Source organism: Anabrus simplex, chromosome 2 (genome assembly GCF_040414725.1).
Source record: "Anabrus simplex isolate iqAnaSimp1 chromosome 2, ASM4041472v1, whole genome shotgun sequence".
In the NCBI taxonomy this organism is placed as follows: domain Eukaryota; kingdom Metazoa; phylum Arthropoda; class Insecta; order Orthoptera; family Tettigoniidae; genus Anabrus; species Anabrus simplex.
Genome location: NC_090266.1, coordinates 82,695,025 through 82,722,897, shown reverse-complemented (window position 1 = coordinate 82,722,897; position 27,873 = coordinate 82,695,025). Strand labels below are relative to the sequence as shown.

Below are 27,873 nucleotides of genomic sequence, written 5' to 3'. Positions count from 1 at the left end.
AACTGTTAAGTTGTCCAAGGTTGCCTTCGCTAAGCCCTCTATGTCCTTCCTAGGGCATATTGTGTCACCTGATGGTGTAGCAGTCGATCATTCTAGAACCCAGGCCATCCGTGATTTCAAACCTCCCAAGGACATTAAAGGTATCGCCAGGTTCATTGGTATGGTGAATTTCTTCAGAAAGTTCATTCCTAACTTTGCTAATAGAGCGGCGCCCTTAAACCTTCTTCGTAGGAAAGGCATCAAATGCGAGTGGGGACCTTCTCAACAAGCCGCTTTTGAAGATCTGAAATTAGCTCTCTGTAATGCCCCTGTCCTTGCTATGCCTGATTTCTCAAAGAAATTCATCGTCCAAATGGACGCGTCATCGTCAGCTGTAGCTGCAGTCCTTCTTCAAGAGACTGAACTAGGGAGGCGACCCATCGCCTATGCATCTAGGACTCTATCGGCTCAAGAAGCCAAGTATTCCATCTATGAGCTCGAAGGGTTGGCAGTCTTATTTGCCTTAGAAAAGTTCCGTCTCTATCTGGAACATGTCAAATTCGACCTGGAGACAGATAATCAAGCCTTAAGCTGGGTCTTAGGTAGGCCGCGTCGTACTGGTCGTATAGCCCGCTGGGCTATTCGTATTTCCGCCTTCCAGTTTGATGTTAGACATATCAGAGGTACCGAAAATGTTGTTGCTGATGGACTCAGCCGTATGTTTCATAACGACGTCGAGACCCACGAACCGGTCGACAGTTCATCACCTTCCGAGTCCATACTATCTGGTGTTAATGCCATCTTAACAGATGCTCCCATGCTTTTTAGGGATATTGAGAAATACCAACGTGAAGATCCGACGCTGGCTCCGATAATGGAAACCCTTTCTTCTGGGGAACATGCTGTCCCTTATGTTCTGAGGAATGGTGTTCTATGTTGCCCTTCGAGGCATGATAAGTTGATGAAAGTTGTTGTTCCAGCGGTTCTTGTACCTATGATCTTCAAGTATTATCATGAGACCCCATTAGGAGGGCATCTTGGAATCTTTAAAACCCGTGAAAAGATTTGTGAAATGTTCATCTGGAAAGGTATGGACGGCGAAATTCGTGAACTTGTAAAAGCTTGTAAATCTTGTTTGCTCAGTAAACCCACCATGTCCACTAAGGTAGGCTTTTTGTCTTCTCATCAAGCGTCGCGCCCCATGGAACGCCTGTATATTGATTATGTAGGACCCTTCCCCCAGTCAAAGGGGAATGCCAACAAGTTCATCTTTGTATGCGTAGATGGTTTTACAAGATTTTCGTGGTTATTTCCGACTAAGCTGGCTACCGCTCAGTCTACAATTACTTGCTTAAATTCTATTTTGCTTCTTTTGGTCCGTGCCAATATATTGTATCTGATAATGCTAAGGCTTTTACATCTAATCTTTTTCGTAAATTCTGTTTTGACTTGTCCATCTCTCATGTAACTACTTCTGCTTATTACCCTCAACCATCCCTGGCTGAACGGGTTAACCGTAATCTCAGGTCCGCACTTATTGCCTATCATCATGAAGATCATTCCAGGTGGGACACGTCCCTGCATTGGATAGCTTTTGCTTTGAATTCGGCGGTTCATGAATCTCACAAGTTTACTCCAGCTTCTTTGATGTTTAAGTTTGTTCCCAACACGCCGCTCTCTAACCTCTGGTCTCTGAATGACATTCTGCCCGAGACAATAGATCCGGACAACATTAAAGATCTTTGGAAGAAGGCTAAAGCTAATCTTAAAGTATCTCATGAAAAGGTTAGGGAAAGGTATGATCGTGGACGGAGACCCACCCCTTTAAAGGTAGGTGACCAAGTAATGGTCAAAAATTTTGTTCCCGCGGGCAAGCTTGCCCCCAGATTCCATGGGCCATGTGTTATTCTCGATTTCCTCACCCCGGTTACGTTGTTATTAAGCAATCCAGCCACCGAGAGGATATTTAGGGTTCACCTGTCCCAGGTGAAACCGGTGTAATTTCTGTGTTAACTTGCTTCATATTATTTTGAAAGGATATGAAGGTTATATTTTTTTTTTGAGTTTCGCTTTTAAGGCATTCTGCCCCTTCTGTAATATTTTGGTTTTAGATGTAAGCCTTTTGTAAAACCTGCCCCGATCCGTTAAACTGCCATCCTGTCCTTGCCACGGCCATTACCACGCTCCCGTCTCCTGCTCCACCTTACACAGTGGCTTAACTTATGCCATGGATATTTGCACGCCGCTGGCCCCTCAACCTCTCCACAAGCCTGTACCCTCAAAGAAGATGATAGTCCAACACAATTCTGCCGCCTAGCTTTAATGTTTCTGTGCCCCCGCAGCCGCGCGGCGCTGTCCCGCGGCTGGGTTCGAGGACGGGCCCCCTCGGCCCCAGCGAGGACGACATGTGCACGGCGAGCCGGAGCTCTCCTCCCGGCCTAGGCTGATGTGCGGCGTACGACCTGCTACTTGCCCGCAGCCTGTATATGTTCACCGCGGGTGCGGCGTGCTTCAACACCTCTGCTCCCCTCATAGTGCGGGCGAGCGGTATCTCAGGGTAGTTGAGGGGTCCGAGCGGTTCCCTTTGGACGCAAGCTGCAACGGCCGGTCTGGCCATCCAACTTAGCCTACATCAACTACATGGACAGTCACTATAAGAGATGACTACACTTGGGAATTCAACAACAAATTTGGTGGACATTGCAAAATTTTTCATCACCTTTTAAAAGATTATCTTCAGAAATTCGCCTTCTACAAACATAAATACCTTACGTTACCAATTACAACAAAATTTTGGAACTGAATCAAACCCAATTAAGAAATTTCTCAAATACTTCTGCAATTTATTTTAATATCAACATCAAAACTTGGACCTTATTTTCAAACAAAAGTTTATGTTCTTCTGTGTTACCCCTTGGAGGAACTTTTGGGGGGGGAGGTCTGTACCGGGTGGTACACCTCCACGCCGCTAATTTAAATGCGCGCCAGTTAAAACTCTTCTGCTGGAGGAAGTCTGAACTTTATTGATGGTATTAATTTTCTACCTTCTCAGAAGATGTCACTACCTGTAAATTTTGGAGTTTTAGAACTGTGTCACTTTTGATGTGTTTTTGTTTCGCTTGAAGTAAGAAGTGTGAACTTTCTCTTCTAGAGGACACTACTGAAGATCTACAATAGTGCAACCTAGTGCGGAGTCAAAGAACTATTTTTTTTGGAGAAAATTTAATTTCAAGAGTTTGTTCTTTGTTAAATTTCTTTCTGTCATTGTTTAAGTTGGCAATATTTACCCCTTTCTTCCCCTTGTTATGAATGTATCCAATCCCAAATTTCTTCTATTAATTTCTGACCAATCTGGTGTATCTTCCCCCAACTTGAATCTGTTGCGGGGTCCTACCCAATAAAGAGTTTGTGGGAGGGTGTTTTCTTTCCCCTAACGCCTAGAACCTTCCGCGAGAGGATATAAACTGCTGATTTTCGGGTCTCCGGGCCACTTCTGATCCATCTTTCTGTGTGTAAAGTACATAGCAGGGGGCGGGAAGCGCCTCTTTCTTCGGCAGCGGTCAACAACAAGGTAATGGCCGATTTATAACTTCTTTCTTTGCTAGCTCAGCAGTTTAACTTTCGGGGCGGGTTCTAAGCGTTCAACCATGTAACCTTTTCCTAAAATGTAACTACTCTTTTCATATATTCTCTTTTAAAGCTTCATACTGGGATAGAGAGTGCTAACCCTCTCGAGCTCCCACTCATATTGTTGTGAGGTGAACTTAGTTTTCTCAACCTATTCTTCGTTAACGTAAAACAAATTGTTCTCTTCTTAAGTCACCTCTTTAGTATGGGATTAGCCCTTGTATTAACGGCCTAGGGCCAAGTAGGTCTTAAGCAAAGTGTATTGGGAGTGCAAGCTCGCCTCCTCTCAAATTGTATTTTAGAGGTCATGTATTAACTTTCTTGTCATTTAACAGACCTCAGTAGGTTGGGTATTTTACCCCTGTGTATATGGCCTTTGAGGACAGCTTAAAAGTGGAGTTCGGAGTGGCCTATGATAGGCTTGTATTTTAGGGGGAAGTTGCCCTTTCTTGAAAATTGTGTTTCTGCCTCAAGGAGGCTTTTGGGTGTAATTGGAAGCAAATGTTTCTGGCATGTTTGGGGGTTTTCGGCCCCTTTGTTGTATGGTGTTCATTGTAAGGTTGGGCTCTTTGCTCAAGAATTATGTTTCTGACTTTTGAATCCCCAAATGGGGTACCTATGTAAATGTATTTTTCAATCGTGTTTCGGCTACTAAGTACCTGTTCTATTTGTTGTTACCTAATTTTGAAAAGAAAATATAACCTTGTTAAATTTTAAAATTAATTTCATTTTAGTAGCTTGAGACCTATTCACCACCCAGCACCTTCTTTCATGCATAACTACCACAAAAAACGGTAACAAATATGATTGGATACGATTATGTTTTTGAGATCAGAAGAGATGTTGCACCTTACATAGATAAAGCCATTACTGTTTTGGTCCTAATATAAGGCAGGGACTTTTGCATTTATGTTTTTATGTTTAGATGTCCTTATAAAAACAGCAGTCATAATATTTGTGCAGTATAACATTTAAAAAGTTTGTATCATTTCCCTTCCAGCTGAGTTCTAAATCATGAATAAATAAACATTTCTGGAGTTCTGATGTGTGTTTTTCCAATCTCCTTGCAATTAGTGATGGGCAGAATTGAATATTTAATACATGGGAGAACTTTTGAGAATCAATACTTATATTCAAACCCATATTCTTGAGTTCAACATAACCTTTCAAAGTCGATGTATGCCTAATTTACGCTGTACAAGATTTCCAGAAACTTACTACAAACTATACCAGTGACCAAATTACAATGGAAGATAAATAGAAGGGATTTCGGTATCATGTTGGGTGCTTTTGTAACTGATGTGCTTTATTTGATTAGACAATTAAAAACTATCTGCGATCAATTGTTGTTCAGCTTGGCGTTATTTACCTGATTTTTTAATGAGCTTGGCTCAAAGTTGCTGACATGAAAGAAGTTTTCAAGAGAAACTGATGAAGATTCCCTTATACATATTTAATTATTGTGATGTTTAGCCAAATTGTTGATGGTTTTATTTCTTTCCCAGATTTTCTGTTTTCCCATATTATGCATTTATTTCCCGCGGTCCCCCCAAAAATGGAGAATCAATGTTCCACTGTATATTATTCATCAATAAAGGAATAGACAACGAAGTATGTTCGTGATTGTTGACTTCAAACAGCTTCCCTTTCTTCCATGATGGAAAACATATTACAGTAAAATACCAGTATAACAAAATTTTGGCGACCTTGGAAATGAATTTGTTATAGTGAAATTCTGTTATACTGAAATAAATCAATTCTTAAGAACTTGCCTATTGCTAAACCTGTTGAAGAATGTATGTTATTTCGATTTGAATTTACACATAAAAAACCTTAACCCATTGAGCCCTGCATATTTGTTGGATTGAAACTGCATTGGCGCTGGGATTATTTTGGAGGAAATATAGTGTCGCTTCATATCATGAGAAATTTCTTACTTACAAGACCATTAAAGATTTAAATATACTTGAAAACAAAAGGCTTTCATACCACAAACTGCGGAACAAGGAATACTGTAAAACATTTTATTTTATTAGCATCACGGGACCGTGTTCAGTCCAGCTGCTGAGCTGCACTTCCTCTTCGATTTCCCCATCTATTTGTTCTTCAGGAGCGTTGCTCACACTAGTACTAATATTACTACTAATTTCACTGAAAAAATGTCATTCCTAATCATCATTACGTCCTAAAAGGGGTGATATATCGGTAAGTATCAGTTCTATACTGACAGCCATCTTGTTTACAAGCGAATCTCAAAGCTAGAGATAGCCCACTTCAAACTAACATTACCAAGCACACTATCGATATATATTAGCAAAGAGCATATAACATTGCAAAGAAAGAGTCCCTACACAAATCACAAATGCAACTCACTCTGCCATCTCTTGAGGAAAAGTTGAATTACGTAGTAAAATGAGACAACGGAACAGTTCCGTGGTCCGGCGTTTGGTCCACCGAGACGAAGCACGGAACGGTTCCGTGGCTCGGGCCCAATGAGTTAATGCTGTATTTATTAAATGATAGGAAAATGAAAATTCATATATTTACATGAAGTAATGATATGAAGTACAGGTACTTGCAAGAAGTTTTCAGCATCTCAAATTTTACACTGTACTGGTACATTATCTCCTCGACTTTATTTTTTTTAAAGTCTGTGATATTCTTCTGAACACTCCCAGACACGAAGGTAATCAGCAACCACTAACACATCACAGTCCATGTTGACATAATCAGTAAGATTTATACTTGTGGGCATATCCAAATTTTCACACAAATGCTTCCAGTTCTCCTCTGTTTCTGCATCCAACTCTTCACTTTCCGCGATGTTGTCTTCTCCATAACCCACTCCAGCTTTTCTAAAGCAGTTCCTGATTACCTCTTCTTTCAGTGATCTCCATGCAGCACTGAACGTCTGCATTGCTTCCAATAAGTTGACATTAATGTCTCTCTCTGAGGCAATGTTACATAGCATACGCCGGACCACACGAGCTCGGTAATGCCGCTTCACCACGTGAATTATTCCCTGATCCAGTGGCTGCAGAACTGAGGTAGTATTTGGAGGCAAAAATAAAACTTTCACATGCTCCAAATGGCAAGGTACACAATTGTGAGAGGAGCAATTGTCTCTAAGATAAGAAGAATTCTCCTCTTTTTGACCGTCATCCAACGTTCCAGGCACAACAACCCACTCTTCGAAGATCACTGATCTCATCTATGCCTTGCTGTTGAGCCTATATTCACAGTGCAGATGTTGTACTCCCTTGAAGCACCTCAGCTTCCCAAACTTCCCAATTATGAGAGGCGTCAGTTTATCTGTCCCTGTGGAGTTGGTGCACAAAAGAGCCGATATCTGTTCTTTCGAGTTTTTGCCTCCAAAACACTTATTTCCCTTGAATTCAAGGGTTTTATTTGGCATTAATTTGTAGAATAATGCAGTCTCATCTGCATTATAAATATCCACCGCCGAATACTCTTTCAAGGCAGCTGATAGTGTCTCCATTCACCACGAAGATTCAACTTCCTTTGGGACACTGTTCTCTTCACCATTTACAAACTTGTGGGAAATGCCATATCTTTTCTGGAACGTATGAAGCTCATCATAAATTCCAGAAATCCAAGCGAACGTGCAAAGGATCATGCACGCTAGCATAACAGTGGGCCATTGACAGGAATGATTCTGGTCCGTATTTCGACAAACCACGTATGAACGGCTTTGTCCACCTCCTCATGGTCTGCTGTCCTCATCATCGTTTGTTGTGGGACAAGGGCATCAGCATCAATATTCTGCTCTATCACACTTTTCTGTTTTAGAAAAGTAGATAGTGTTGAAGGGATGATTCCATACTTCTTCGCTATTTCTCGTTTTTTCCCTCCTTTCTCCATTTCCTGAAGTATTTCACATTTTTCTTTTAAAGAAAACTGCTTTCGCTTCTTTTGATCCATATTGGCAAAAGAGTTAACTGGCACACTCATACACACGTTGCTTCACGAACGGAAGATAAACAACGAAATGCAGTACTGAAGGTAGATATGTAAAACCGCAACATTCATAGGTTGATTGTAAATGTGGCGTACCTCCCGAGCCAACAGCGTTACTTCTTACATACTGATTACTTTGAAATCGATATCCAGTACGACCAATCGCGTACGTGTATGGAAAATGGCTACTTGAACCAACCTGAACCATATCCTGTAAGCGCGGATACTGTAATGCAATCCGTGCACCCCAATATTTGAAGATACTAGTACTTTTATTCATAGAAAATTGGCTTTAATTTGCTTTCTATGTATAAGAAATTCATCCTACATACAGTTAGAACCTTGATAATTCGAAATTGGTTATTTCAAAATCTCGTCTAATTCGAAGATCTCATTCTCGGAAACATGAGGTACGGTTTTGCATGTTATTTGAATTGCTTAATTCGAAATACGGATAATTCATAATTCAAAGAACAATGTCGGTCCCATTACCGAAATTCAGACTTTTAATTGAAAACTGTCATCACATTACAAAATATATAGTATTTTACATAGTAACTTAAATTCAACATTTATCCTCATCATGATAGAAGGCGTCTTCCGGAACGTACAGGGTAGCTTTGCGCACTTTTACTCACTTCGGTGTGTCTACCCCTTTCACTCCCAATACATATACTATGAGAATACGGGTGCGCAATTGCCATTTCCTAAGTGATTATGGTCTAAATATTACCGAAAATTCAAATTTTCCAATTTACAAAAGCCACTAGAGGTATTTTTTGACACCTCACAATTGTGAGGGTCAGTAGTAAACCATAACCCTCACAATTGTGAATATCAGATTTACTAAAGCAATGAGGATGGTTCAGATCTTACATTTGTCATCCTAAAATGTATTTCATGTATGAAAAATAAATTTTTTCTATCATATCCTTCATAAAAGTAAATTTTGATTAGCTTGTAACGAGAAATACAACAAATTATAACAACAATATTGATTACAGCAGGATAAATGTCACTTTAGGATTTGTCTTCATAACGGAATTTCTACAGTGCATTAGTATGTCTACTTCACTGTGTGGAACAAATGGAAACAATTATTGTCTTTATTCAAAAAGAGGTAAACATTGCATTTCATGCATCGTGTGTGAGATCTCCGTTGGCAGCCATGAAGTGTGCAACATAGTGGCGTCTTCAAATTATCTACAACTGGATAATGTTCAAAACCATCAAGTCGTTTGTCTTGTCTGGGCATACCTGCAGGTCTTTCTTGTAGGGGAGAAAGTTTCCCATTCTCCTCTCTTCTGGTATCTTCCCATTCAACTTGCAATCCGTAAATATGACTCACCGAAACTGGATTTTCTCCTTCTATAGAAATAACTTCTGGACCAGGTTTAGATTTAACTGTTTTCTTAGACCATGAGGCACTTGGCGAAGGAACTGGGTTCACTGGCACTTCTATTTCAGATTCTGAACTAGAACCATCTGCACAAAGTTCTGGTTCCCATGCTGACTGGTCATCACTGTCATCAAATTCCTCAATATCTGATGTGTCTAATAAATTTTGAATAGACCCTGGATCATCTAGGAGGTTTTGATGATGATGATGATGCTTGTTGTTTAAAGGTGCCTAACATCGAAGGTCATCGGCCCAGCTAGGAGGTTTTATTGTGCCAGTAGTTTATCTGAAAAGCTACAGAGACCTTGAAGTACATTTTTTCTTAAAAATTAGGGATAGATAGTACAGACTGTAATGTAAATTAAAAATTAAAACAGTTACAAATACATGAAAATAGACTGCCAGCAAGTAAATATATGATTCGACTCTGTATTTAGTAATAGGAACAATAGAAGGTAGCTAGAGCTACTTTAATAGCAATAAATGCACGTCTGACGAACTTAACCTCAAAGCTGAGAGGTACCATACAAGTATACGTACACTCCCAAAACTCACAAACGTGAGTGCATAATTCATAGATGAATTGACTACCTCAAATACTTTTAGACTGGAAATAAACTTACATAATTTAAATCTTGGAGAGTATTAAGTTAATAATGTATTGCTACACAATAGTTAAAAGTACAAATTGACTAAAATAGAAACATAATTACCTCTTTGTGCCATCTTGTCACAGAGCAAGCAATGAGACTTCCTGTTTTCAACTTTGATTCCGAGGTATACCTCCAGATTGCAGTGGTTTCGCATAAACCAGAACCCTCACTTTCGCGTGAGAGTGGAGTGGACAAAGTCAATTAAAAAAATTCGCATCTAGGCAAGGTTAAATCTACACTCACAATTGTGAGTGCAGGGAGCAAAAGGGCTACAGTGTGCTTCATATTTGCTAGGTTCGAGTGAAATTGTAATTCTTTTGTATTCAGCGTTTTAAGGAACGCCACAATATCACGTAGCAGGCAGTGTGTGGAGAAGCAGAATATGCGACATTGGCGATGCCGACAGTTCGTGAAAAACCATGGCTCATATAATCAATTTGTATGCAGCGAACGATACAGTCAATGCTGATGAAACTGCATTGCTTCTTTTAATGCCGAGCCCAAACGGGCTTATGATTTTAAAGGAGAGAAGCGCCAGTTGGGAAAGTGTACAAGGGTTGGGGTCATTGTACTGTGTAGCAATGCACACAGAAGCGAGATACTTTATCCCCTCGTCATAGAAAAGTTTGATAAGCCAAGATGTTTTATGGGAGGCTGGGACTGAGTTTTTGGTGAAAAAAGTAAAAATTATCGATTTTTCAGTTTGTGCATATTATTGTACGCCGGACTACTGCGGATCATTTGGCGGTGGTATTTTTCGGGTTCCGCCAGTATTAAAGTACCAGCGTGACATTTAAATGTCCGGTTGAGTCGCCCATCCACTAGATTTTACTTACTAAAATGTTTTTTTTTTTTTTTTTCATATATACATTTTCAGTTATTTAAAATGTTCCAGCTGAACCAATTTGGTTTCAAATTCCATGAGAATTTCATGGGTTGTTAACACCTATATTGTCTTGATATTTACAAAAGGAATGTTTTATAATGTTGATACTTTGAAAGATAATAGCCTTCAAAGGGGTATTTTTTAACATAATTTGAGAAAAACATAAACACATACAACATATTTTTTCTCACATTCATGGACTACACATGCAGTCTTTCTCTCTGTTAAAATTATTTCCATACCTTGAAGTGCCTGTACACCAGTTTTCAATGTGATATTTGAAGTAACTCTTCAGCTGGAGCACTGGAGCATTTTTTATGCTTATCGATTTTTAAAATTTTTTAAATGTAAGTGTTAATTTCTCAGAAAGTTCTGTTGCTATTTTCCTGAAAATTGGTATATGGTCTTATTTCACCACCAGGAGACCACAAACCAAATTTCATTCAATTCTATCAATAATTACTATTTTTCATAAATTCAGTCCTAACTTCCCTTAAGGGCATCGGGCACTATCCGTGCAAGTACAGGGCATATAAAATTCATGCAATACAGTAATCCAATGAATAAAGCACTTGTGCATGAAAGACAGCATAGATTTCTCCTCGTCTTTGAAACATGCTTTGTATTTCTTTCGCTGCTCGAGGTTATGTTTGTCAGTGAGTTATCCGAGTGCATTATCTGAATACTGTAAATGCACCTTGTTGGATACTTTTTAGAAATAGCTTTTTCTATGACATTTGAAAGGTTTAAACTTTGAATCAAGGTTAATTGCATGCAGTAACGGGTCTTAGAAATGTTTTGTGATGCGGCAAGGTTTGGCATTTCTGAATTACGAGTTGACAGTTAATTCGAAGTCCGACTTTTGTGTCCCAATGGCTTTGAATTAACGAGGCTTTACTGTAATGACGTTCAGTACCGGTACACCAAAACTGAATAAGATAATCTTCACGTGCTGTTTGGTAGGCAACCCGCTCGTCAGAATTGTGATGTGTTAGCTTACTTACCCCCGATTTTTAATCGGGTAGTTTCGCCTGTGTGTTGTATAGTGTAAGCCGTCTGGTATTAGCTGTATAGAGACATGTTGTGCGAAATACCCGGCAATTAAAACAGGATGAATTTCAATTATATTTTGAAGAAAAAGGCTACATTTAAATTCATTACAATGAAATATTTTAACACACGTTAAATAAGGAAAAGGGAAGGGGCCTAAAAATAATTTCGCTATTCTGGACATTTCGTTAAACTGGCATTTGCTACAATGACATTTTACTGTAGCAGTTAAAAGTTAAATGATTTTACATAATACAAAATTAGTAAAAAATATATGAAGCCATGTCTACCCTGCATACTGCCATTCAACGTACATTTACGTAGTTATTTCGTGATATCTGAAGCCATCTCTTTTCATTTTTGACTAGTTACTTTATAACTATTAGGTTCTTCAGTCTGCCGAAACTAATTTTGAATAAATGAAACTATAAACTACCTCGAAAAGAAAACGCATGACACCAGAATTATACTAAAAACATTCATTATCAGGAATTTCTTTTTCTGGTATAATTGTGTTACTGGGGTACCATATCGTCCCCACTCTGGCAAACTAGCGAAAGTACAAACTGGGGAATCTGTAGTTCTGAAGTTTTGGTCTAGATTTTATTATATATATATTGTCTACCCTCTGACAAAGTCTCACATCTGCAGCTCGTTCTGTATGGCTAACACATAAAACATAAAACATAACACATAAAACCAATATAAAAATTGATTTTACATGAGTAATCACAACTTCTTTCAGCTCTCCTAACATTTTGACAATTTGCAGATTCGTTAGTTTGCCAGAGTAGGGATGATATGTTTTTCTTTTAGTTAGTTAATAAATTTAGTTATTCAAAATTAGTTTCAGCAGTCTGAACAACCTCATCATTATCATTATTTCCCCTTATCCAGCTTCTGGTGGGTTGGGGTATTTATGGCACTTCTCCATCTTCCTCTTTTCTTCCACCATTCCTCTTCCACGATCTTGTCCCAGTCTAAATTTCGTCTTCTTATGCCACTCTTCACTGATTCAATCCACCTTGTTCTAGGTCTTCCTCTTGCTCTCTTGCCCTCGCACTTTACCTCCAGCAACTGTCTTGGAATTCTATTCTCCTCCATCCTCTTTATATTTCCAAACCACCTTAGTTTATTCTTTTCAACTTTCTCATTTAGCCTTCCTATCCCAACTTATTTTCTAACATCTTCATTTCTCACTCTGTCTTTCCTTGTCTTTCCTATCATACTTCATAGGAATTTCATCTCACTGGCTTGAATTCTACTCTTTTGCCTTATAGTCAAAGTCCAAGTCTCAGCTGCATAAGTCCGTATGGGTACATACTACATTTTGTACATTATCTCTTTACTTTCCGTTGGTACTTCTTTGTTACAAACAAATTTTCTTACACTTTGGTAGAATGCATTACTCTGTTGTACCCTCCTGCTCCTCCCTACCATTTTGCGTTAATTGACTTCCTAGGTATTTAAAGCTGTCCACAATTTTCAGACTCTGACTTAACAGTTATAAATGATATACAGTTATGCTACAATTGTGGACCCTTGTACTGGAAAATCAAAGTATAGTCGCTCCAAAAAAAAAAGACCACACTCTTACTTTTTTGCGGCTATAAAAGCAGAGAAGAACGGGGGTCTAATATGCGAGGAAATACGGTAGTTTTCACGGCTAACCTAAGGACACATCTCGCATGAGTAATTACTAGGGCGTGGATGTTGATGAAATTTCTTTTTACCCCATCCTTGACCTCATTTGGCCTTGAATATGACTTAGCCATTACGATAAAAAGATGATGCAAGCACATGCAACAATGGAGTAATGAGGAGCAAACTTATAGTTTGTGAAGTACAGCGAACACACGATATACCAAAGAAATGAAATAAACTCTAAACTAAACTGATAACAAGGTCAAATTGTTGTATTCATATGTGAACCAAAACAGATCCATGCAATAACCACTTTGAATAACCACAACATAAACATTCACGGTCAAAAGATTTCATTTGTCGAAAATAAATATATTTTGTAGGGCTGGTGGATATATCTGTAATGTAAAACGCAAATTCACAGCTTTAAGTTACTGTCACAATCAACTGTTACCATTTAACAGCCCCTCAAATGACCAAAATCCCTGAATAGGACAGAGCCGATGTATCGGCGCCGTGAGCTTTTTCGCCATAACCTCTCACGCTGATGGATCGGCGCAGTGTGTGCGAAAGGGTTACACAAGGGATAAAAATACACACTACTAAACAAAGAATGACATGTTTCTTTCTTAAAAGAAATCCAGCAATGGAGACAAAGCAGGAGAGTATTAAGATAAGTTCTAGAATTTAAGTTCCTAAATATTAAACAGGGACAAACATAAATATTATTTCTAAACATCTGAGTGTGACTTGTTAGAATCTGATGGGTTTTTTTTAAGAACGAAACATGTCATTCTTTGTTTAATAGTGTATATTTTTATCCCTTGTTAATGGTGTTTTTTTTTGTAGGTATGCTGTAATATAATATTTATATTTAAACTGTGTGTTCGACAGAGGGAAGAGCTTTAAATTTACATTTAACTGAGTCGACACTGGAAAGTATGGCTTCCTTCTTAACACACCAAAAAAAAAAAAAATGTCAAAGGGAGTTCAGAAAGGAAATTTACTGTACAGCAGCAAATTAAATGAGAAAAACATCTGATATCTGTAACGAGAGCAAGGAACAAGTTTTCCCAGGTTCTTCAGAGAAAAATCATTATGTCCATATTTATAGACACTTATAAGTAAATTAGGAGATAACTATTTCCAAAAAAACAAGAGCAGGGCAGTGAATAGAACAAGGATATATTGTTTGTGAAACCATTGTTATACAGCCACCAGAATTCTGTTTGGTCAATTTTTTTTACTTATTTTATAGAATTTTCCCATTAATTTAACAGTATTTTTTTGATCATTTTCAGTAAGTTTTTAGGTCAACATCTGCCCTCTAGTAATTACGAGTGTCTAGCAGCTAACAGCTGGAACTGCCCCACACGGCACTTCTGGAAATTGACCACCTCCAAATAAGCTAACAACTTACCGATAACCCGGAATTTCATCAGTAGCCTTTCATCAGATATCCAATTCTCTTCCAATAATCTCACAGTCGATGAAAAGTGAAGCACTGGCTCTCTGGCAGGAACCCACAATGAATGCATGCTGAAAAGAGGAAGAAAAAGAAGAGTCAGAATATAAGTTTTACAAGCTAGTTCACATTTATAATCATCTTTATGTTCAACAACAGATTTGATGAAAGAATATTCTACATTATACGACATTCCATATTAGTCAAGGAACTTAGAAGAATTTGTTTTACTCTCATGAATGGGAATATTACAGTCATGAGCTGCGTGTACTATTGCCTAATGCTGGTCTGTACGTGGGTGCAGGACCCATTGCACGGAGCCTGCGTTCCAGGACATCCCAGATATGCTCGATAGGGTTCATATCGGGGCTCCTAGGTGGCCATGGCAGTCGCTGGACCTCCGCTGCATGTTCCTGGAACCATTCCCAGGCGACATGGGAGTGATGTGCGGCGCGTTACCATCTTGAAACACCGCAGACCCATCTGAGCGCTGGAAGGCCAAAAATGGGTGGAGATGGTCTCCGAGCAGCTCAACATACCGTGTACCATTCAAAGTCTCTTCCAGAACAACTAGGGGACTCATTCCATACCAGAAAAATGCACACCAGACCATAACAGAGACACCAGCGCCCTGGACCACACCTTCGAGGCAGGTGGGATTCATCGCTTCATGTGTTCTGCGCCATACACGGTGCCTCCCATCAGCATGGTGCAGTTGAAATCGTTATTCGTTCAACCATATCACGTTACGCCATTGTTCCAGTGTCCATCCCTGGTGACAAATGCGCGTGTTGTGCCTGATGATGTTGGGTTAACAGTGGCACCCGTGTGCAGCGCCAGCTCCCATACCCCATAGAACCCATGTTCCTATGGATTGTCCAATGGGAGACATGTCTAGCACGGCCTGTGTTGAACTGAGCCGTGATTTGTTACACGGTTGCCCGTCTCTCACTACTGACTATCCGTCTCAGATGTTGCCGGTCACGGTCATCGACGGTGGCTGGACGGCTGGTCGTTCATCTGTTGTGGACGGTGACACCCGCATTCAACCATTCATGATACACCCTGGACACGGTTGAACGTGTGAAGCCGAATTCCCGCACCACTTCCGAAATCGCACTTCCCATCCGTCGGGCACCGACCACCATACCCCGCTCAAACGGTATCAGCTCACGACGATGTTCCATGTGTTACACCTGCCACATGCACAGCCACTGCTCACAAGGTCTCCTATACAGTGCCGCTAGCACAGGAGGTATGCGGTGCACAGACAACACACCTGCGCATCAGTGTTTCGCTACCCCATGACATTTGCTCAGTCAGTGTAAATAAGTTACAAGATTGTGCGCAACTGCAAAATGCATAATGTTCTGAGATGGACAGTATGTAATGGTATGATAAACAGGGTTAAAAGTCAGGCTGTGAGTTTCACAAATACGAAAAGTCCTCTGAGTTTTAATTACTGCACTGATGGGGTGAATGATCCTCATGGGGATCACTGTAAGTACCTGGGTATTTATTTATTGATCTGAAAGTACAAAGGTTTTACACCCAATTAAGTACCTTCTTGACGTTCATTAACAATCTGTATCTATGAAGTTAAAGTTTAACAAAAACAAAGTTAAAAATCAACAAAAAAAAGAAAAAGAACAAAATTAACATTATATCTGATACCATTTACAAATTATAGGAAATGAAAAATTCACTACGATATCACATGGTAATACAAAGCAAAAGACAAAACAAAAAACAACGAAACTTTAAACACGAATGAGTACACTGGGAAATATGGTGAGTACCAGAAAGAAGGAATTATTAAAAATTTACAAATTGTAAAGGCAGGCTTCTAGTTTCTTACTGAATTCATTATCCGATTCGGTGAATATATCGACTTCTTTGGTTATAGTGTTATAAAGCGTTGTCATTTTTACAAAAGGTGAATTTGACTGATGCAAAGTTTTTGACCTTTGAACATAAAATAATTGGTGCTGACGTGATCTTGTCTGCAGAACATGGAATGAAATGCGTTTTAACAGATCCATAGAATCAAATCATCCTATTACAACTTTTCTTAGTATTTGTATAGAAATTAGGGAGCGTCTGATTTTCAATGAAGGAAATAGAAATAAATTCCTTAATAACTGGGTTGATGTGTCGAAAGGGCAAAAAGTTTTAAAAGTTTTGAAATAAAGATAACGTAGGAACTTGTTTTGTACAATTTCAATAGCATTCACTTGTTGCTTTGTAAACGGGCTCCAAATTATTACAGAATATTCCAGTATACTCGGTACTAAGGTAATGTATAATTTATTCAGTACAGACGGCTGGGTAAATGGTCTCGAAGTTCTTATCAGAAATCCTAGCATTCGGTTAGCATTCTTAGTTATTATATTAAAATGATCTTTGAACATTAGCTTACTGTCAAAAATTATGCCAAGGTCCTTAAACGTTAAAACTCTATCCAATTTTTCCCCCCTTATATGATAGGCTGAGACATCATATTCCTTCCTCCCGGTAAACGTCATGTATTTACATTTACTAACATTCAAAGACAAATTATTAATGTCACACCAAGAAATGACATTATTAATGTCCTCTTGCAACTCGTCCTGGTCTTGATGGTCACTAATATATTTGAAAAGTTTCAAATCATCTGCAAAAAGTAAACAGTTAGAGTGGCATATAGTGTCTGGTAGATCATTAATTAGAATTAAAAACAAGAGAGGTCCAAGATTTGAACCTTGCGGAACACCAGAAGGACTGATAAAATTATCTGAAATTCCATTGTTAAAATAAACAAACTGCTGTCGATTTTTTTAATATGAACACATTAAACGCAACAGCTGTTTAGAAAAACCAAATTTATACATTTTTGTAATTAAAATTCTATGGTCAACTTTATCGAATGCCTTTTCGAAATCCATATAAACAACATCAGTCCTTCCGTTGGTATTAATTGCATCATACAAATTTTGAGTATAACCCAGAAGATTGGTGATAACTGATCTGTTAGGTACAAATCCATGTTGAAATTCAGACAGAACAATCTTAACATGGTTATAAATCTTACGGTGCAATATATGTTCGTATACCTTAGCTATGGTGTTGATAATGATATTAACATATGGAAAGCACTTCATTGGGGTAATCACATAAATGGGATTGTAAATAAAGGGTACAGATCTCCGCACATGGTTATGAGGGTGTCTAGGGGTTGTAGTGAGGATGTAAAGGAGAGGGCATACAAGTCTCTAGTAAAACTCCAAATAGAGTATGGTTTCAGTGTATGGAACCCTAACCAGGATTACTTGATTCAAAAACTGGAAAAAATCCAAAGAAGAGCAACTCAATTTGTTCTGGGTGATTTACAACAAAAGAGTGTTGTTGTTTGAGTCATCAGTCCATAGACTGGTTTGATGCAGCTGTCCATGCCAACCTATCCAGTGCTAATAATTTCATTTCTACGTAACTATTGCATCCTACATCTGTTCTAATCTGCTTGTCATATTCATACCATGGTCTACCCCTACCGTTCTTACCACCTACACTTCCTTCAAAAACCAACTGAACAAGTCCTGGATGTCTTAAGATGTGTCCTATCATTCTATCTCTTCTTCTCGTCAAATTTAGCCAACGCGATCTCCTCTCACCAATTCGATTCAGTATCTCTTCATTCGTGATTCGATCTATCCATCTCACCTTCCGCATTCTTCTGTAACACCACATTTCAAAAGCCTCTATTCTCTTTCGTTCTGAGCTAGTTATCGTCCATGTTTCACTTCCATACAATGCCATGCTCCACACGAAATTCTTCAAAAACATATTTCTAATTCCGATATCAATGTTTGAAGTGAGCAAATTTCTTTTCTTAAGTAAGCTCTTCCTTGCTTGTGCTAGTCTGCATTTTATGTCCTCCTTACTTCTGCCATCGTTAGTTATTTTACTACCCAAGTAACAATATTCATCTACTTCCTTTAAGACTTCATTTCGTAAACCAATGTTTCCTACATCACCTGCCTTCGTCCGACTGCACTCCATTACTTTTGTTTTGAACTTATTTATTTTCATCTTGTACTCCTTACCCAAGACTTCATCCGTACCATTCACCAACTTCTCGAGATCTTCTGCAGTCTCAAATAAAATAACAATATCATCGGCAAATCTCAAGGTTTTGATTTCCTCTCGTTGGATTGTGATTCCCTTTCCAAATTTCTCTTTGATTTCCTTTACTGCCTGTTCTATGTAAACATTGAAAAGGAGAGGGGACAAACTGCAGCCTTGCCTCACTCCTTTCTGGATTGCTGCTTCTTTTTCAAAGCCCTCGATTCTTATCACTACAGACTGATTTTTATACAGATTGTAGATAATTCTCCGTTCTCGGTATCTGATCCCTATCATCTTCAGAATCATAAATAGCTTGGTCCAATCAACATTATCGAATGCCTTTTCTGGATCTACGAATGCCATGTACATGGGTTTGTCCTTCTTGATTCGATCCTCTAAGATCAGACGTAAAATCAGGATTGCTTCACGTGTTCCTACATTTCTTCTGAATCCAAATTGATCTTCTCCCAACTCAGCTTCAACTTGTTTTTCCATTCTTCTGTAAATAATACATGTTAAAATTTCGCAGGCATGAGATACTAAACTAATGGTGCGGTAGTTTTCACACCTGTCAGCACCGGCTTTCTTGGGAATAGGTATAACAACATTCTTCTGAAAATTGGATGGGACTTCTCCTGTCTCATACATCTTGCACACTAAATGAAATAACCTTGCCATGCTGGTTTCTCCTAAGTTAGTCAGTAATTCAGAGGGAATGTCATCAATTCCAGGTGCCTTGTTCCTATTGAGGTCACTCACAGCTCTGTCAAACTCTGACCTCAAAATTGGGTCTCCCATTTCATCAGCATCAACAGCCTCTTCATGTTCCAGAACCAAATTATCTACATCTTTACCTTGATACAACTGTTGGATATGCTCCTGCCATCTTTCTGCTTTGTCTTCTTTCCCTAGAAGTGGCTTTCCATCTGAGCTCTTAATATTCATACACCTTTCTCCAAAGGTTTCCTTGATTTTCCTGTATGCAGCATCTACCTTTCCCACGACCATACAACCTTCGACATCCTTGCACTTCTCCTTCAGCCATTCTTCCTTAGCTACCTTGCACTTTCTATCCACTTCATTCTTTAATCGCCTGTATTCTTTTCTGCCCTCTTCATTTCTAGCATTCTTGTATTTTCGTCGTTCATCAATCAGGTCTAGTATCTCCTGAGTTATCAACTGATTCTTAGTTGATCTTTTCTTCCTTTCTAAGATTTCTTCAGCAGCCCTACTGACTTCATTTTTCATGACTCTCCACTCTTCCTCTATAGTGTTTCCTTCAGCCTTTTCATTCAGTCCTTGTGCAACATGTTCCTTGATACAATCCCTCACACTCTTTTCTTTCAACTTGTCTAGATCCCATCTTTTTGCATTCTTTCCTTTCTTCAATTTCTTCAACTTCAGATGGCATTTCATGACCAACAAGTTGTGGTCAGAGTCCACGTCTTCTCCTGGGAAAGTTTTGCAATCCAACACCGGGTTTCTGAATCTCTGCCTAATCATAATGAAGTCTATTTGAAACCTTCCAGAGTCTCCAGGTCTCGTCCACGTATACAGCCGTCGTTTGTGGTGTTTGAACCAAGTATTGGCAAGGACTAAATTATGATCAGTGCAGAATTCAACCAGCCGACTTCCTCTTTCGTTTCTTTGTCCCAATCCAAATTCTCCTACTGTACTACCTTCTCTTCCTTGATCTACCACTGCATTCCAGTCTCCCATCACAATTAGATTCTCGTCACCTTTTACATATTGTATTAAATCTTCTATCTCCTCATATATTCTTTCGATTTCTTCATCATCCGCGGAACTAGTAGGCATATAGACCTGCACTATTGTGGTGGGCATTGGTTTGGTGTCTATCTTGACGACAATAATTCTTTCACTTTGCTGGTCGTTGGAGCTTACCCGCTGCCCTATATTCTTATTCATTTTTAAACTAACTCCTGCATTTCCCCTGTTTGATTTTGAGTTGATAATTCGGTAGTCGCCTGACCAAAAATCTTGTTCTTCCTGCCAACGTACTTCACTTATACCAACTACATCTAACTTTAGCCTATCCATCTCTCTTTTCAGATTCTCTAACTTACCACAACGATTGAAACTTCTAACATTCCACGCTCTGACTCACAGAATGTCAGTATCCATCTTCCTGATGATCGCCCCCTCTCATGTAGTCCCCACCCGGAGAATGGGGGACTAGTTTACCTCCGGAATATTTTACCCGGGAGGAAGCCATCATCAGTACATCATTCATACAGAGAGAGCTGCATGTCCTCGGGAGTTAGTTACGGCTGTAGTTTCACGTTGCTTTCAGCCGTGTAGCAGTATCAACACAGCTAAGCTATGCTGAGTATTATTACAAGGACGTATCAGTCACTCATCTAGACTGCCGCCCTTGCAACTACCGAAAGGCTGCTACCCCCTTTCGATGAACCATTCGTTAGTCTGGTCTCTCAACAGATACCCATCCGATATGGTTGCACCTGCGGCTCGGCTATCTGCATCATGGGGCCACGCAAGCCTCCCCACCGCGGCAAGGTCACATGGTTCACAGAGGAGGAACAAAAGATTAGCAATACAAAAATGCTGCAAAGCTTGGGCTGGGAAGACTTGGGAGAAAGAAGATGAGCTGCTCGATTAAGTGGTGTGATAAGAAATGGTGTTCGGTTTAATGGTCCACCCAATCAATACACTTCACATTACAAGTGAGAATACATTATATTAAAACATATTATACATTCTTTGGGACATGTTTCGTCTAATTTAAGACTTCTTCAGCCATAGCGTCTCGTAATAGATTATGATACATCATTATCACTGTCTAACAATATTTAAAAAATGAAATGAACCCATGTCCTTTATGGAATGCTCGAAAACACACTAAAAACAACACACACCATTTTTCCTTAAAATTGTCCATTGTTTTCTAAAAATTCTTCACATGATAAAATATGAAACTATATTATATTTCTTGAAATGTAACATGCAGTGCTGGTAGCTGGTAGCTTCAGTGTACTGACTGAGGGAGAGTTGAACACAGGCCTTGGAACAGGAAAATGGGGCCTTATTCACTTCAAACTACTAAACCTAATACCAGTTCTTAATTCAAGCTGTATCTATATGGATCTATACAATAAAGTTTGTAAATTGTAAGTGGTATGTTCCGAGCTGTCAGTGGAGAGATGGCGTGAAATGACATTAGTAGATGAATAAGTTGGAGTGGTGTCTTTATTACCACAACATAAAGGTGGAACTGAAGAGGACAAATTGGGGCATATATTTGTTTATAGGAAGGGGAGTTAGGGATTGGAATAACTTACCAAAGGAGATGTTCAATAAATTTCCAATTTCTTTGAAATCATTAAAGAAGTCATTTAAGAAAAGGCTAGGAAAACAACAGATAGGGAATCTGCCACCTCGGTGACTGCCCTAAATGCAGATCAGTACTGATTGATTGATTGATTGATTGATTGATTGATTGATTGATTGATTGATTGATTGATTGACACTGCCTATTCTCTGATATTTCAGCCTTCGTGCCATATATCTTGTTCAGTGGAGACCTATGGAATACCAATAAGTACATATTTTAGAACAGTATTCTGGACACCGTTAGGCCAAATATTTCAAAGCAGTTTATACCATTAGATTAGGGGACGGATGTGGAGGTAGGGTATACATGTATACAGACCTTTGACATAGTTGCACTTGAACTAGCCTTTCAGTTGTAATACCTCCATAACAGTTGGGAAAAGACTGAGATATTTCAACATCTGGGCATAGTGTTTTCTTGGTGGGCAAACCTAAAAGCTCATTTTTCATTTCTTGTTTGTAATTTGCAGCAAAGAAATGCATGGTACATACACGAGAACTATCTGGATTAAACTTATGAGTTCGCTTACAGCGAGAAATCCACAAACACTTTAACTAATAATTTCTTAAAACCTGCGATGCATAACACCAGTGTATTTAAATTCATAATTACAACACTGTGCTACAGCACAATAAAGACAACTTTTAATGTTTTAACTCATTATCGTTAAGCTGCACGGGTTCACATCAGACAAAAGCACAAAGCAGAACCAACTTAAAAGATCAGTAATAAAAACATGTGTTTCATCAGCAGCGTAAGCGAGTGCTAACTTCATACCACATGACATCACGCGGAAGGCACCCAAGGAGAAAAACAAGAGAGCGTAATGCAGGAAGACACACCCCTGAATGATCATATTCACATGTCCGTTTTCAATAAGTCGATCAAAGATGTTTTATTGAACCACAAACAACAGGTTAGATCACAAGTTATTGGGTAATTTCTGAAGTATTATGACTTATTATAACCTATCTAAGGCATTTGATAGGGTAGATCATGGGAGACTACTGGCAACGAGTGCAATTGGACTTGACAAAAGAGTGGCTGACCGGGCGAGTTGGCCGTGCGCGTAGAGGCGCGCGGCTGTGAGCTTGCATCCGGGAGATAGTAGGTTCGAATCCCACTATCCCACTATCCCTGAAAATGGTTTTCCGTGGTTTCCCATTTTCACACCAGGCAAATGCTGGGGCTGTACCTTAATTAAGGCGACGGCCGCTTCCTTCCAACTCCTAGGCCTTTCCTATCCCATCGTCGCCATAAGACCTATCTGTGTCGGCGCGACGTAAAGCCCCTAGCAAAAAAAAAAAAAAAAAAAAGAGTGGCTGAATGGGTTGCTATGTTTCTAGAAAATAGAACTCAGAGAATTAGAGTAGGTGAAGCTTTGTCTGATCCTGTAATAATTAAGAGGGTAATTCCTCAAGGCAGTATTATTGGACCTTTATATTTTCTTATATATATCAATGATATGTGTAAAGAAGTGGAATCAGTGATAAGGCTTTTTGCAGACGATGTTATTCTGTACAGAATAATAAATAAGTTACAAGATTGTGAGCAACAGCAAAATGACCTCGATAATGTTGTGAGATGGGCAGTAGGCAATGGTATGATGATGAATGGGATTAAAAGTCAGGTTGTTTCACAAATAGGAAAAGTCCTTTCAGTTTTATTTACAGTGTTGATGGGGTGAAAGTTCCTTTTGGGGATCATCGTAAGTACCTAGGTGTTAATATAAGGAAAGATCTTCAATGGGATAATCACATAAATATGATTGTAAATCAAAATATCTTTATTTGCAAATGAGGTGTCTACCTCGGTGGCAAATGGTACACTAAAATACATTATTGTCAAGCACTAAATATTAAATTAACAAGAGAGGAAAATTTTCCTATAATACAATATTATACAATTTATGCTAACAATGTTTTCTATTAAACACACAGCTCATCCTTAATAAATTTATATTGTTTACAAAATTGTACTTATAATATCTCCTGTACTACTTACAAATATAGTCAACTGATATACAGTATGTGGAATTACTTCAAATGATACTATACAACTGGTATAAGATTAAACTTTACATTGCATTTATTTATTTACTATTTTTTTTTTTTTACCCATTCTGGATCCTAAGTAGCATAACGAACTGCTGCGTCTTAACCAGAGCCCCTTTTGCCACCACTTTTCAGAGTTCCTGAAGGGCCTTCACAGCTACCGTAGCGGTCCCAGGGCCCTCGAAGTCCCCACTGTACTTCACCCCTACAGGCAGTCCCCTACTTTGGCTGTCCAAACTCCTTAGACCTGGGAATGGAATTAATTTATTCACACACATTTTTTTTATTTACAATAACCTGCACTGGTCGAATGCCCTCTAACACTTCATTTATTTTCTCTGTTGCTGTTTATTCTCTTCTTGAATATCTGTACAGATTTTGGAAAAGGATCAAACACTACCCCTGGTAAACTGTTCCACTCCTTCACACCCTTCCCAATGAATGAAAATTTACCCCAATCGCTTCTGCTAAAATTCCTTCTAATTTTATATTTGTGGTCAGTCCTGCCGATATAATTATTTTCCAACTGAAGCTTCACATGGATATCTCCCCATGCTTCTTCTCCTGTATAGTCTCTATATAATCCTATAAGTCTAGTTTTCTCCCTTCTCTTACTTAAAGTTTCCCACCCAAGTTCCTTTAACATTTCTGATACACAACTCTTTCTCCTGAAATCCCCTGTTACAAATCTTGCTGCTTTCCTCTGCACACTATCTATTTCTTTTATTAGGTATTCTTGGTGAGGATCCCAAACACTGTTTGCATATTCCAATAATGGACGGACCATACTCAAGTAACTTTTTTCTTTTAATTCTTTGTTGCATCCTTTAAGTAGCCTCATTATGACATGTAATGATCTGTATGCTTTCCCAACAATGTCATCAATATGACCCTTCCAGTGCAAATTACTTTCAAATCTCACACCTAAGTATTTGTACTTGCCATCTTTTGGGATAACTACCTCATCCAAAGTATATTCAAATTCAGTACAGATCTCTGCACATGGTTATGAGGGTATTTAAGGGTTGTAGTAAGGATGTAAAGGAGAGGGCATATAAGTCTCTGGTAAGACCCCAACTAAAGAATGGTTCCATTGTATGGGACCCTCACCAGGATTACTTGATTCAAAAACTGGAAAAAATCCAAAGAAAAGCAGCTCTGTTTGTTCTGGGTGATTTCCGACAAAAGAGTAGCGTTACAAAAATATTGCAAAGTTTGGGCTGGGAAGACTTGGGAGAAAGGAGACAAGCTGCTCGACTAAGTGGTACGTTATAGTTAAAAAATAATGAAGGTATTGTAATTGTAATAAGTGGTATGTTCCGAGCTGTTAGTGGAGAGATGGCGTGGAATGACATCAGTAGACGTATAAGTTTGAGTGGTGTCTTTAAAAGTAGGAAAGATCACACAATATGAACATGAAGTTGGAATTCAAGAGGACAAATTGGGGCAAACATCTGTTTATAGGAAGGGGAGTTAGGGATTGGAATAACTTACCGTGGCAGATGTTCAATAAATTTCCAATTTCTATGCAATCATTTAGGAAAAGGTTAGGAAAACAACAGATAGGGAATCTGCCACCTGGGCGACTGCCCTAAATGCAGATCAGTATTGATTGAGTGAGTTTAAAGCACATGAATAGCTACTTTTTAATATTACTTAAATCTCCAAATTTAATTATGCAGGTAAAGGGCTCATATGTTTAAAGGAATGCTGCAGCAAAAGAGTTAAGTAAAAAGTCAATAACAACACACCTTCATTAATAAGAACCAGATCTAGCAGTGATTTTATTCATTTAGCCTAAGCAGACTACAGTATTCTTTAGATGACATAAAATCGCATAAATAGTAATACACAAACAAACCTCTGAGCCAGAAGTCGAGTAGATGGCACGGGTAAACCGCAAAATAATACTTCCTCACACAGGGGGCCAACATTCCGTGCGTTTTGTAATTCAGGAATAATTTCTTTGAGGACACCTGGATTGTGGTGATCCAGGTGAGTTATCCAGTAACCGGAGTCATCATAATATGCCTTTCCACCAAAGTGGTGGAAACGTTGTTGAGTATGCTGAAACAGAAATTGTTTTATGATATAAAGACTTCAAGGACAACAGTTTATTTATTTATTTATTTATTTATTTATTTATTTATTTATTTATTTATTTATCTATCTGGGAAACCAAAACAGCGAGAAGCCGAATTACAGAGTTCCGCAAAGGAAAAATATATTTAGAGTGGATTAGCACAAGGCAAACATTAAAAAATAAGTGAAAGAACAATGAGGAAAAAACATCTAATGATAAAAATAGGAGGAAAAAATTAAAAACTAACAAAATAACAATAGAGACACAATAATTAAGAACAAAACTTACCGGCAAAAGAAACAACGAGGAAAATTGAGGATTGACCATAAAACAAAGAGAAGACAGCAATGAGAAGGGAAAAAGAAAAGAATATGAAGAAGATGAACTAGGTTAAGTTAGGAAGAATCGATAAAGGAGGCATACGTAGAAAAAACGTTCCTGTCAGAAGATAAGGAGTTAAGGAGGGTTGGTATGCAGATAAATAAACTTCTTTGAACGAGAGAGAGGCGGGAATATGGAATATGAAGGGGCGGATTAGCCCTGGTTTTGAGAGATGGAACATGTAAGGAAAAGAAGGTTGCATGTTCGGGAGAACGAAATAAAACATTAACAGCGTTATATAGGAATCTAAGGTCGGCTACTTTCCTGCGACTAGATAACGGGCGAAGGTTTAATTTATCTAGTATCTGATTACTGCTCAAGTTTCGACAATCAGATTCTCTGACTCTAACAACGGCACAGAAGAATGACTGCACACGGTCTATGTGATTCGGATTAGTAGGTGAGGAGGTAGACCAAATAGGAGACGCGTAATTCAATGATCAGTAGGATGCAAGATACATAGTAGGCTCGGAGGGTGTGGACATTGGTGATGTCAGAAAATCTATACAACAAACCGAGAAGTGACATTGCTCGTGAGGTTATCTTTTGTATATGGGGGACAAATAACAATTTGCTGTCAAACAACACTCCTAAATCATTTTGTTCTGTTAGAGTTGGGAACGGGTTACCGAGGAGGGAGTATTTACTGAGAATTGGGAATTTACGAAGCGTGATCGAAACAGAGGAACACTTGGTAGGATTAGGCTTAAGACGCCATGTGGAACACCATTCAGAGAGCGAGTTAATCCCACTCTGTATGGAGTTTGCGTCTGATAATGAACTGATTTGTTTGAATATTTTACAGTCATCTGCAAATAGTAGAATTTCACAAGAAACGGTGGATATAGTATTCAACAACAATAAAGGTGTTTTAATTTGTTCCACCTATTCAATACTTTTATTTTCACTTATAGTGGTTACATAAATAGACTCTTAGTTAAATGGGACATGTTTTGCCCTCAATTAAGGGCATCTTCAGCCTAAAAACAATTATCAAGAATACAACTAATATTAAAAGTGAAAGCTAAAAGTTTAGCCAGTTATTAAAATTCAGAACATAAAAATATGAAAAATGATACAATATATAAAGATGCTAATGGAAAACTGTCTATGATTAAACTATAATCTTGTCGGAGACTAAAACTTCTTCCATAAAAATTCTAATTAAAAACAGTTCATTTAAAATATTAGTGGAAA

General features: G+C 38.6%; 1 protein-coding gene across 2 annotated transcripts in view; it reads right to left on the bottom strand.

Annotated features, from left to right (window-relative positions):
* The window catches only part of LOC136864911 (endoplasmic reticulum metallopeptidase 1), a 500,707-nt gene that overhangs the window by 48,478 nt on the left and 424,356 nt on the right, over positions 1 to 27,873 (bottom strand). For both annotated transcript variants that reach the window (XM_067142320.2, XM_067142319.2), the window contains exons 13-14: positions 26,074 to 26,279; positions 14,637 to 14,755 (exon numbers count right to left, since the gene is read on the bottom strand). In XM_067142320.2, coding sequence (XP_066998421.2) covers positions 14,637 to 14,755; positions 26,074 to 26,279 — 325 coding nt within the window. The remainder of the gene's footprint in view (positions 1 to 14,636; positions 14,756 to 26,073; positions 26,280 to 27,873) is intronic.